At 40.7% G+C, this 13,984-nt stretch overlaps 1 protein-coding gene across 1 annotated transcript in view; it reads left to right on the top strand.

The window, feature by feature from the left end:
* Positions 1-13,984, top strand: part of LOC126272253 (interleukin-1 receptor-associated kinase 1-like) — a 152,706-nt gene that overhangs the window by 44,439 nt on the left and 94,283 nt on the right. The window contains exon 3 of the mRNA XM_049974967.1: positions 4,479-4,609. Within this exon, the coding sequence (XP_049830924.1) occupies positions 4,479-4,609 (131 nt within the window). The remainder of the gene's footprint in view (positions 1-4,478; positions 4,610-13,984) is intronic.

Raw genomic sequence — 13,984 nt, 5'->3', positions numbered from 1 at the left:
AAACTATCCTCCCAGCCTTTCGCACCCTCAAATGGTGGATGGAAAGGAAAGTCCTCTCGTTCACTTCATGCCACAGTGAACCCTATAATGCCCCATTTATGGAGCTCCTCAGTGCACTTGCACATTGCCTTGAAACAGCACCCGGGCCGGATCGGATCCACAGTCAGATGATTAAACATCTCTTGTCTGACTAGAAGCACCATCTCCTCATCATATTCTGCTGGATCTGGTGTGATGGGGACTTTCCATTGCAATGGCAAGAGAGCACCATTGTTCCAGTGCTCAAACCCGGTAAAAACCCTCTTGATGCAGATAGCTATCGGCCCATCAGCCTCACCAATGTTCTTTGGAAGCTACTGAAACATATGGTGTGTTGGCGGTTGGATTGGGTCCTGAAGTCATGTGGCCTACTGGCTCCATGTCTGGGCGGCTTCTGCTAGGGGTGCTCTACCACTGATAATCTTGTGTCCCTCAAGTCTGCCATCCGAACAGCCTTTACCAGATGCCAACAACTTGTTGCCGTCTTTTTTCATCTAGGCAAAGTGTATGACACCACCTGGCGACATCATATCCTTGCCACATTATACAGGTGGGGTCTCAGAGGCTCGCTTCCATTTTTTATCCAGAATTTGCTGTCACTCCATACTTTCTGTGCCCAAGTTAGTGCCTCCCATACTTGCCCCCATACCCAGGAGAATGGGGTCCCACAGGGCTCTGTATTGAGTGGCCATTAACAGTCTAGCAGCAGCTGTAGGGCCGTCCGTCTCACCCTCTCTGTATGCAGACTACTTCTGCTCCACAAGTATGGTGTTGCTGGGCGGTGCCTACAGGGAGCCATCCACAAGACGCAGTCATGGGCTGTACTTCTGTCGGCGTCATACCATTCATCTGGAACCAGAACTTTACCTTCATGATGATCCACTCACTGTAGTGCAGACGTATCGATTCTTAGGACTGGTTTTCGATGCCTGATTGACTTGGCTACCTCACCTTCGCCAGCTTAAGCGGAAGTGCTGGCAACACCTCAAGGCCTTCCGCTGCCTGAGCAACCACCAACTGGGATGCAGATCGCTCTCCTCTGCTGGAGCTCTACAAAATCCTTGTTCAATTCCGCCTTGACTGTGGGAGTCTGGTTTATGGTTTGGCTGAGTCCTCAGCGTTGCATTTAGTCGACCCAGTGCACCACTGTGGTGTTGACCTTGCGATGGGAGCATTTAGAATGAGTCTGGTGACTAGTGCCCTGGTGGAGGCTGGAGTCCTTCCCTTGCATATCCGACATGCACAACTGCTCGCACACATTCGTAGTTCTCCTGAGCATCCGAATTACCGTCTCCTTTTTCCACCCACAGCAGCTCATCTCCCACATTGGTGGCCCGGGTCAAGGCTAATGATTGCGGTTCACATGCAGTCTCTTCTGTCTGAACTTGAGTCCTTCCCTTTACCACCTCCCATCTGGGTCTGTCTGCATACACCTCCATGGTGTACACCGATGCCGCAGATTTGTCTGGGCCTTTCGCATGACCCTAAGGACTCAGTTACTCTTTCCGCCCTCCTCTGTCACTTCCTCTCGATTCTTGACGTGTTCCAGGGCTCTGAAGTGATTTACACCCATGGTGTGATGGCTGATGGTCATGTTGGCTCTCTTACGTCCACAGAGGTCATTTTGAAAAGCATTACTTGCCCGATGGCTGCAGTGTATTCACAGCAGAGCTGGTGGCCATCTCCTCTGCACTTCAGTATATCCATTCATGCCCTGGGGAATTATTTCTTCAGTGTACTGACTCCTTGAGCAGCTTACAAGCTATCGACCAGTGCTACCATCAACATCCTTTGGTAACATCCATCCAGGGGTCCAATCTATGCCCTGGGCCAGGCCCTTCATTCAGTGGTGTTTATGAGGACTCCAGGACAGGTCGGCATTCTGGGCAACGAACTTGCTGACAGGCTGGCCAAACAGGCTATATGGAAACTGCTTCTGGAAATAGGTATCTCTGAACCTGACCTGTGTAGGGTTTTTCAGCTGTGGGAAACTGAATGGCGTAACAGTACACACAACAAACTGCATGTCATTAAGGAGGCTACGAATGTATGGAAGACTCCCATGCGGGACTCTCACAGGGAATTGGCTGTCCTCTGTGAGCTCCGCTTTGTCCACGCTTTGGTGACCCATGGTTACCTCCTGCAGCATGAAGACCAGCCTGAGTGTCGGTGTGGTGCCCAGTTGACAGTGGCCCATATTCTGATGCACTGTCCCACTTTGAATGCCCAGCGACGAAATTTTGGGTTTTTGGACACGTTGACACTAATTTTATCTCACAACGCCATATCGGCTGATTTAGTTTTGCATTTTATTCATAAGGGTGGGTTTTATCATTTGATCTAAGTTTTAGTGCATTTACTTTCTTCCTCTGTGTCCTCCACACTAGTGCTTCTAGGGTGGAGGTTTTAATGTGTTGCAGAGTGGCTGGCTTCTCCTTTTTTATTCTCATGCTCAGCCAGCCATGGTAATCTGCTTTGCTGTTTTATCTCTGCCTCCTGTTTCTTTCATTTCTGTGGTTTTCTTGTCCTCTTTTGTCCATTTATATGTTTGTTGCCCTTCATTGTTCTTGTGATTTTTCCTTTCATTCCGTTTTGAGTTGTCAGTCTCTTTTGTTTTATTCTCACACTTGTGGCATTGTTTTATTCGGAACAAGGGACTTATGACCTCATAGTTTGGTCTCTTTCTCCCTGTTTTAAACAAACCAACCAACCAACCAGCTAATCAGTCAATGTTTACCTTTTACCACAAAAACTGTTCACCTAAATATGAATTAGTGCAGTCATTTGAAACAGCTTTGTTAACCCATTTTTTATGCTGTAATTTCATCTACAGCTGATCTCGTCTCCTTGGTGTATAAAGTAGGCTCAGGGAGGAATACGTTTCATCTTCATAGTGTAGGACTATCTTCTTGCTGGACACAATGATGAAGTCTGGCATGAGAGTACTTGGCAGTATTTGCACCACAATAGCTTATTCTGGATGTCTTGCTTGTCAGGTTTTGCACGTTTCAATGCCAACATTAATGAGCATTGTATTTACCATTTTCCGATTTCAGAAGCTTTTGAATGCCGTTTGAAAATATATGTTGTTCCATTTGAAAAAACTGTGCTTACCTCAATATCTTGGTTGGTTCAAAAATTAAAAGTATTACCCATTGGACAAATGTTTGCCGAAAATCTTATTTTGTCATCTTGAAGCATTCATGATAATAAAAAGTATGCAAGTTTTTTTGTGATCCTAAACTTTTCAAGTTTCATGAATTTTAAACACATTAATAAAGATAGAATAAAAATTATCATCACCATTGTTGTTGTTGTCATCGTATGTTGGTGAGTGTTTTGACTTAAATCATTGTATCACTTTTGGAAGTAGCATTTTTGTGTCTGGTTGTGCAGTGTCTAAGGTCATTCTAACTTATGGAGAATATAAATTATTCTACTGCCATTTGAACACGATTTGCACCTTGACCTTGCTTAGAACATATAGTTAGCTTATCATGTGTTAGACAGGGCTATTGTTTGGGAGGTAATATCATTAAATAACAGTAGACACAACTTGGGAGTGGCTTCATGTAATGGTGTCCTTACAGTAGTAAAACCAAGGTGTCACAGGTTGTGAGACTTGACTGAGACCATTAAGTGCAGACATGGATAGCACCTTTAATTATTCAAGAAGAATATTTCACCAGAAGGATAACATCCACTTAAGAAAATGTTTGGTGCTTCAGAGAGGTACTGTAACATTCCATTATGAGAACTGTAGCAGTTATATAATCACATCCTGAAAAAGACTAAAGCACTTGTTACCCAGTATGGAAACTATAAACCGTATAATTAATGAAGGTGAAATAAGATGAAAAACTAACAGACAGTATATCAAAGCCTGTTTGCCATAACAAGCTTACTGAGTGCCTTTTGTTATTTTAGGGAATCCTTTAAATTTTTATTTATTAAAAAATTTGTGAAGTTAGTTTTATTGTGTACGAAAAGCTCTTAATATGTATGGCTTAGGGTACAAGTAAGAACGTCATGGCCTGTCGTGTCAGATATGTGAAATGTGTTCTATAGAGCTTTCACCAAATATAAACTTTGATAAGGCTCTCAAATGTTTTTCTGATGGTGCTGTAAAAACTAAGGTGTATTTTGAGGAATAGTTTGCACATCACCTTCAGGTGGTGATGTCAGTATTGATGAAAGACTCCAAATTCAGTATATGTCTTCCATCAGTAGCCAACATCCTCTTTTGAAGGTGGTGAAAAGGTACGTAATCAAAACACACCTGAGTGCCTCAGCAGAAGGTCTTTGGACCATTTTTGGTGTGCTGAATAATGGAGCACGATGAATCGTTAATTTTTAATTAAGTTAAGAAATTGTGGTATATTGTGCAACATGTGGTTTCATTTACATACATGTAACAAGTGTTTACTTTTTTGTGACAGTTGATCCACAGTACCATCACTTTATATATGAAGGAGAGCAGTTTCTGGACTTAACTGAACGTGCCAAGTACTTGGAGGAATTAAAAAACAATAAATCAAATGTGCCAGTCTTATCACCTTCTGTTGTTCCTGTGAGTTAAGGATTTATTTGTTTTTTATAAGTGTTGTTAAAATTGTTTTGTCATTTTTTTGTTGCTGGGCTATGTTGATTTCATGTAATCTTTCTTTGTAAATAAATTATGAAACAAAAGAAATGAAACAGAGTTCTACTGTGAAATTTGGCTTTCTACATATTTTATTTGCATTTTCATCCTGTGGTTTCTATATAGTTTTCCAGTAACTTGTTAAAAGTTTATTGCTATAACTGAATTTATTTTTAATGCTCTAGGATATTGAGTCACTTTTCCTACTCTCCTACTGGTGTACATTTTGTCCTTTCCTCTTTTTCCCTGTCCATCACCTGTCAAGGGAACTGCACTAGTGCCCAGAAGTGAAGCATGATGGGTAAAATAGAAAAAGTGAACAGTCATTCTTAACTGAACTTCTCTCTCCTGTATAGGAAAGAAGCATCATTTGCTTTGATTAGGCAGCTGATTGAAGGACAATGAAAATAAGTGTTTTTAGAGCTAAAGCTGCAGTCAGGAGAGTATAGTATATTGATGAACTTACTCAAGTTCACAATGTACACTTACTGCCACAAAAATGCATTATTGGCTATATCTTTCAGGGTAGAATTAGCAGATGCTTCGAAGCAGCTCAGATGTAGATTGCAGTCTCAGCCGCAATAAGTACGTCACAAAGTGTCATTTCATGGCTTTGTTGATGGTTCTGAGAGACAGGAATGTTTTTCATGACCAAGACTAATCTTTCGGCAACAGGACTGTTATCTGGAGTTGATGACACAATGAAATTGTGTAATAGATAATTGTCTGCAGAGCTTTTAAGTATCTCGAAAGCAGCAAGGCAAGACCATTTGCTCTTCGTAGGAATGTGCTCTTCATCAATGAATTCTGTTGTAGTGTGCAAAATGGTTCTTATGACACATGTATGGTGAGAAAGTGATAGGCAGTGCAGTCACAGAAACATTGAGGGAATAGACATGTTTAGTGATGGTGTCCTGGTACTGGTATGTTACATGTTGTATCGGCATTAGGTTTCCTCACGTCTCTACTACAGACTATGCTATCGCAGTCCCAACTATGTGCGACATCTAAATGTAAGCATATCCTGTTGTTAAACATTTTGTTGTTGTTAAAAGTAATATCAAGTTTTGTTACTGTTTTAGTGATATGTGACTTTAATTTCAATTTTTTAAAATTTCATTTTATACACTGATAATCCAAATATGTTGTCATTAAATTCTGCCTTATTTTGCAAACTTTCTCCGTGCATAAGTGTGCAGCAAAGCTTCTGTTGGCTAGAATTTTCTTCCTGAAGTGGTTTTGAGCTCATTGTCAGTGGTAGAGGATGGGTGAAGGGAAGGGGGGTGGGGGGAGGGCAAATATTTACAGATATTAGTTATCTGTTTAATTACTGCTAACCTTCAGCCCTGCTAATTTGCAACTCTCCGATCAAATACAACTGAAGTGGTGGGAGACACTTGTAACTACTAGAACTACAGCTCCTGTGTAAATATTTCAGGCTGATAATCAAAATGAACTCTGACCACTTCAGGCAGATATGTAATGGTGATCAAAACATAGCAAAGCTGTCTAAGGTGGCTGCTTCAATTTTTTGGTACCAAGGACAACAGTGATGGTGTTTCAGAAATTTACAAGCACTAATTGTTTCGCTGATGCCATAGATGAAAAACAAATATGGGAAGCTAAGTAAAGCTGTCTGAATACTTCAATATCAACATTTTTTCAGGTCGTGACAACAGACATGTACCTGTACATGACCTAGCTTCGCTGAGAAGGCTACAGGTGGACGGGTGGGTGAGGCAGTTTCAAACGTGTAACTTCCTTACTATCTAACCAAACGTCTGCTAGAAGCTGCTGAAATATTGGTACATTCCATTCTGGATTTTCCATTGTTGCATATTATGTGCCTCATTTTTGTTTTAAGAAAACTCAAGATCACAGAATATCTCACTTATTTATGATCTTGACTTTTTTCTAACTGGTTATCAAGAACAGATCACTGTTACCTACTTACCACACTGGTTAAAATATCATGCGGCACCTAAGACAGTCTGAATAACAAGCAACAATATGTTAAGTGTGTCACCACTCACAGGTTGATAACTAAAAAACTAAGGGTGGAATGAAACCTGCATTAAGGCATTAGCAAGTCATGAGGCAATCATTGATGCTAAAAAGATGAGTAACTTGTGCCTGGTACCTCCTGCCATTACTCCAACTAGTCAGAGTAGCCTGTAGCTGTTATTTGGAGCATCACAGTTGCAATTCGTTCAAGAGATTAATCACCATGTAACATGGGTAACTCAAAGTTACTAAAAATTTTGAATGAAAATCTGTTCAAAAATGAAGCAAAGAAAAGCATAAAAACTAAAACTTTAATGAGAAGTCAGGTAGAAACACCAAGGGACGAACCAAATCAATTTCATGAGGATGTTATTGTGAAACTTCTCTTTTAGCAGAGCCTTTCTGTTTTTAATCATTCCAAATAAATTCTGGGATGGCTTCATGAACATGGTCACAATCAATTTTCTTCCCCTTCTCATAACCCAGTAGTTTAGTGCTCTATCTGCAATGACTTGCATCTTGACTACCCCCTCCTTAGCAATTAGGCATGAGCTGTGGGATAATTATATAATTATTATGTCACTTCATGCAAGACTCTCTTACAGTATTCATATCTGACAAACTTGCAATGTCTTCTTGCAGAGGAGATGTATTAGGCTGATGTGTCATTATGTTAGATTATGCCTTCAAACTATTCCTAGAACAAAAATTGCCACTGATTTGCTATTGTAAATTTGTTCTTCTTGGATTATAATTTTCCTTGCATCGAAACCTTTCATTGTTTCTTATTACTCAAGGAGATTGGTTGCAGTCCATTTTTATCTGTTGTGTGGCTCAACTGGGAAGAATATTGTTATAGTTTGATTTTCTGGTCACTCTAGTTCTCTTCCAGAACCTGCTGCTCTCTACAGTTGCTGTTCCGTCCTTTTCTTTTGTTACTAGAAAATCTTTCCCAGAAAATCTTTCCCAGAAAATCAATACGTCAATGTAAATAAATTAAAATAAATTATTATAGCTTCTTAAGATGCATAACTTTATTTTGTCAGTGTACTCCAATTCAAAAACTTCACCCTAAGTCTTTCCTTATCCACTGTTGTGATTTATCTGGTTTACTTACTTCATTATACAGTACCAATAAACAGATCTGTTTTCTTATGCCTTCCTGTTGTCTGAGTCTAGGATTTAGCTTTGGATTGTCAAAAGAAAAGAGAGGTTAATACTAAATAATTCAAGATAGGCATGCCATTGTAGCAATTGCTGAGACATGAAGAGCTACAAATGCAAACAATGGCACCTGAAGCAGCACATTTTCAATTTTTCAAAACAATTACTTCATCAGGAAAAAGAGACAAACAGGAAACAGGAAAAATAAATAAAAAATCATTGGTAGTGAACACAAGCACAAATTTCTCCTTTCAGTGATTTGAGAGAGGGGTAACAGAATGAAGTAGAAATACTGACAGACAGACCAACAGTGGAGTTATGAATATTTGTTATGATCTGTTGACATTTTATGAGTCAAACTAAAGCTAATAGTGAATGAAGCAGCATTTCAACAAAATATAAAACAGGCCCCCCGTTGACAGCTAGTTGAAGATCAGGTTCCTGTCATTGTCAAATTAAAGTACTGTTATTAAATATTTAATGATATAATCAGCATCAGGATGTTGGAGCCTCCTGCAGTGTCGGGAACTAGAATAGATCCTGGTTATTCCTTGCCTGTCGTAAGAGGCGACTGAGAGGAGTTGTGTTGTATACCTAGTGAAGCTTAACATTGATGACTGGGCCATTATTAGGACCAGAATTAGTTTGTGTTCATTTCACCTTTCCTTCAACATTTTTGGCATAATTACATATGGTTCCCTCTTAGGGTTCAACCACCACTGTTCTAAATTTCACAGAAGGGCACACTATTTGGGGGAGGACATCTCACATGGCGCATAATATATCCACCATGCATTGTGACCTTCTGCACTTACTATTAGAGGAGATTTATTTTCATATCTGAAACAGTGCGGTAGTCTATCCTTCATTGTGGGGTGGGGGGGTCATCAAATACCCTGTTGGCTGTAGCCTCCTGACTACACAGGGACTGCACTGCTGAAATCTGAGCTGTTACCTCCCCATGAATGGCAAGAAGTAGGTGCTTGTCCAATCTGGGATGCTGGACAATTGATACAGTGCCAGGGAACCTTTGCCTTGGTGGGGTGGCACTGGTGCTGAGTGTTCCCAGTTGGAGTGAGTGGCACCATTGTGCAACATCTGCAATGAAGCAGGTCAAACTCATTCATCCGCAGTGAAATGGGTCAAACTCATCCAGACTGGTGGCAATGCCAACACTGCCACCTCAGCAGACAGAACGCAAGATTCGGACACAGAGACTTACAACCACATAGTGTTTATGTCTATGGCCATGCCATAGGATGAGATTCAGTCAAGGAGAACTGGAAGTGGACAATACACTCATCTTGTGGTATGTCCCAGAACTGTCAGGAAATCTTTTGCAACAATAAAGCCATTGTTTGTCATTAAATATATTCAGGATCTGTTCAGAGAAGTCACAGCAATAGATAATATGTGAAATTATGTTTGTTGACCAAAGCATTATATGCTAACCAATTGCAGGCACTTCAGGCCTGTAACAAGCTCAGGGATAATACCGGTTACCATTTCTTCTCATAACAAAATCGACAGGATTTAAGGTGTCATCTTCAATTAGGACCTTTCACGACAAACAGAAGAAGAATCTTGCTTACCCAGAGCAGTGTGGAATCCACTGTATACAGAGGACCTAAGGACAATAGGCTGGACACTGGATCTTTCATCCTAGCCTTCAGCAGATATGTTTTACCTGAGAAAGTTAAGGTAGTGGTTTTTAGGTATCATGTCAAACCCTGTTTTCGTGCTCCTATGAGATAGAGGTTTACGCACATGTTGTCCTGTTATACTAATGACATTAGTTGTGAACCGTGTGGCGGAACAATACGTCTTTCTGTGATTTCCCTAAATCACTTCAGGCTAATGCCAGGACGGTTCCTTTGAACCCCCAAATCAGCCAACCAACCAACACATGACAGCAGTCCTTGTGAAAACCTCCCCACAAGTGTTAAACCACTTACAACACCTTCTCCCTCTTTTGCTGATGTGTTCAGTTTTCGAGGAGAAGAAAATCCAGGAATATAAAACATTCTATTGCCTGTCTTATTAAGAAGGTGAGAAAAAGTGAAAGACTCCATCTGACCAGTATGAGCTCAAACTTTGCAAACAGAGTGTCAAAAGTCACACCTAGCATGACGACAATTGTCGGACAGTATCTCCTGGTCATAGATATGTCAATTATCATTCAGGGGAGGGTGCACCAACTCCCTCAACTGTCAGACCTATAGCACCAGTGTTTACCACCCCATCACTGCCACTGGTGATGCCTCGTCCTCCTCTGACATCACCAGGGAAGAGGACACCTGCCAAGGTGCCCTTATTCCAGGACAGAACATACCAACAGTCTACCACCAGCCAATGGCTGACAGAGCCACAAGCTGCTGTTCATAGAAACAAATGGTCCTTACTGGCCCAAAAGCAAAGGCCGGAAAATCCTCACAGAAATAAAAACCTCACTGAAACAAGGAGGATAAAGTGAAAGTTAACTCGGCTGCTCTGATCGATTCAGTCCCCATCTCCTCCAGTTCAACCCTCTGAAAACCATTGAAGAACTACTCATTTAGATGGAGCACCACTCAGCAGCAGAGTAACTCATATGCCTGTTTCTGATTCACTACTTTCTGAGGTGAAATGTAACTGTAACCATTGCCACGTGATCAAAAGCCTTGATCAAACTCTGTAACCCAAGCACTATAGGATTAAGTATGGTGCGTGTGATGCTGAAAAAAGTTTAAGTGAGCTCCACTAAAATGTTTAGAGAACAACTACAGATTTCATTGTGGCAAGCTACTGGGGCCAGTGAGTAGGTTTAACTTGTGTATGAATTAACAGATTCTGATACTAGATGAGAGCATGCATGTGTATTGCATACTGGATCAGTTACATTACATACCTGGATGTGCAGGTTCAGATTGCATTGGTAGCTGCTGCAATCTTCCTTCACTTCCTGTAATGATGGAAGCAGTGATCACAATGGGGTCAGATGAACAGCTGACGGCAGTTGCATCTTTAACAACTGGATTAACAGGTGTTACTGTTGTTAGTGACGTACAGGTACTAAAAGTAGGGATCAATGGGCATACATTAAAGGAGGCTTATTGTGTAAAGTTCGTGGGCATACAGATGGATAACAAACTGAGATAGTACCAGGACTTGCATAGGTTCTACTTGCTTTGTGCTTAGAATTCTGTCTGTCTGTTGACTTAATGGTGGTATTGCTAGAATACTTTGGATACATTCTCTCAGTACTGTCCCATGGTATAACCTTGTGCAGCAATACAGCTAAGGTAAAAAAAAGTATTTATTTTACAGAAGTGTGCAATAAGAATATTGCATCAAGTTGATAACCTAACAACTTGGAGAAGCCTCTTCACGGATTTGGGGAATCTTTCATTTACATGCTAATTCTTACATTCGCAAACAGCATTTGTGATAAGAAAAGAAGTGAATTTGGATCTTAGGCAATGAATTGAGAATCCTTAGATATTCAAAGGGAAAATAAAAGAGTAGCTTCCTAGCCAGTCCATCTATAATTTATTATTATATCAGGACTCTAAACTCTAATGTTAGTGTTGAACAGATTCTGAATTTGACAGTGTTGCATATAAAGTAACAAAAATGTGTGCAGGATGAGGCGAGGATAGGCAGAAATGTGGACATACAGTTTAGTTGCATTTGTAAATGAGAACAGAATAGGCCTGGTAAAAGCCTTGCAGTATTTATTGTATTATGACTGATAGTATGGTGCATCTCGGGAAGATGCCATATATTGGGAGGGGGCCATCGCAGTCGAAGTCTTGAAAGGCTCTTAGGAGAGCAGGAGAACAATATGTTGATGGATCTGAAGCCAGCAGCCAAGAGAGCAAAGCATCTCAGACAAGCTTTTGGCTGCCTTTGCCCAAGATCCCACGTGCGTGTTTTCTGCACATCTAGTGGTCAAGGGTTGGGGCTGATGCTAGCAGATGCCTCCACCCATCAGCAATTGTTACCATGAGAACCGTGCTGAGTCCAGCATCATACGCTGGGATGGTGAAAAGTGTGTGAGTGATCTTGCAACAGCTGGCAGACTTTAAACATTGAAATAAATTTAAAATAAAAATTTTTGATAAATCTTCCCTACTGTCTCCAAATGGGTAGCCCCTGCACAAATAATTTGTTTGAAAAGTTAGAGAAGACAATAGATGAGTAGTGTAATTCAAGAAGCTGTGGTATTTTTCACAGTAGCTGCTATTTTTATGTAAGTAATCTAAAAGCAACAACTTGTATTTGCCATTTCTGAATACAGTTATACACCAGCTGTAAAAATGATTGGTGACAGATGAAAATTTCTGCTGGACTGGGACTTGAACCTAGATTTCCCACTTAATGCAGTCAGTCCCCTTAACCACTTTGGCTACCTGGGCATGCCTCTAGACCAACTCAAACTTCCAGTCACAGTGGAAGTGTGTATAGATAGGAGAAATGGTTAAGGTGACCCCTCATGCTAAGCAGGAAATCTGGGATTGAGTCCTGGCCCGGTACAGATTTTCATCTATCGCCAGTCACTTGTAGAGTTGGTGTATAATCATATTCGCAATTTATGAGTACATTTCATTAATCTAATATGGCTGTAGATCTTTGGCATGCGTGTCTGTAGGACACTATATTAGACAATATAGACACTGAAAATACAGGTATTGTCAACATGTAATCTAGAAGTAATTCCTACAATTATCGCTGGTGACAGTGTGTTGCTTGTACTCACATATTCAACAGAAGCAGCATGCAGTGCCTGCTTCTGCTTGTTATTGCATGGTGTGACTTGTTGCATATACTGCAAGGCTCTCCTCCATGATTGGATTTTTTGTAATGTGATGAGATTTAATGACAAAAAAGTAAGCTGTGGCAGGACCATTTGTTGCTGCTAATATTTCTATGGTTTTTCGTAAGTTCAAGAAATGGGGGTCCATCTTGTGCCTGACACTTTTTTTCCTGTTAATGGTCACACAGGACCACCTTGTCACCACTTCTGTGTCATTACTGACACACACACACACACACACACACACACACACACACACACACATTCATTTCATTTCACAAACAGCAAACATGTATGGTGTATAATATGCAATTACACTTCAATGTCAGTCATCATAAGCAAGTACTCATTCCTCAAGCCAATCAAAACTGAGAGAGATGGGAAGTTGGACTATATGAGTGAATCCAGTCAGTTTGTGAGGGAGAGGGGGAGGAGGAGGGAGGAGGGGGAAAGGGGGGCGCTCAGTACAATCCCAGATAATTAAATGGGATCGGCTACGTGTGATACAAAGAATAGTGAGGAAAACTGCTGCTATCTGGAGAACCAAGAAGCTTTTTTAAATCCTATTCTGTGTGATCAAACACTGGTAGCTCCAGGGGTGCAGATCAGTGTTAATCACTGGTGATGCCATCAATTGCTTGTCGACAGCTCCTTGTTGGAACCCAACTTAGTCTCAATACAGGATACCAAAAATGGGCATTGAATACTGAATTAGCCTCATACTTGTTGGCTTATGTCTAGGGGAATTAACTGAAAGCTAGTGATCATTGATATAAATATGTAGACTCCTGCACCCAGTGTCAGACTTAATAAAATCCTTATGGGTGTGCAGCCATGTCATTTTATAAAATACTTAAAAAGCTAAAATACTGGAATAACTAACAAGTTGCAGTGGCCTACATCAGGAGACAAACTAATTAGTGTGATAGCAATGCTAAAATATATTGCATTTCTAATTATGTCAAAAGATCGCTGACACGACATCTTTTTAGATTTGATTGACCCTAAAATATCACTCCTCAGTGTTATGATAAACAGAGGGAAAGAGGGAATATGGGACAGACTGTTTGTGGATTACACAGAGCTTGTTGGTAGTTGGTATCTCACTACAAGCCAAGGCTTCTGAGGGGGGGGGGGGGGGGGGGGGCAAATTTTCTGCTATTGGGAAGAACAAAGCCAGTTGTGCATGTGATGTTTGTTTACCCAGTCATGCCACAGTCCAGTAGTATTTCAGCATTTTAAGTATTTTATAAGAGGGTGTGGTGTTAAAACACAGAAGGATTTTAACAACTGTTAGTCCAGATATATATTTTTAAACACTCCAGTTTTAAACAGAATTG

The sequence above is a fragment of the Schistocerca gregaria genome, chromosome 5 (genome assembly GCF_023897955.1).
Source record: "Schistocerca gregaria isolate iqSchGreg1 chromosome 5, iqSchGreg1.2, whole genome shotgun sequence".
Classification (NCBI taxonomy): domain Eukaryota; kingdom Metazoa; phylum Arthropoda; class Insecta; order Orthoptera; family Acrididae; genus Schistocerca; species Schistocerca gregaria.
The sequence above is the reverse complement of the archived record's forward strand: the minus strand, read 5'-3'. Positions and strand labels throughout refer to the sequence as shown.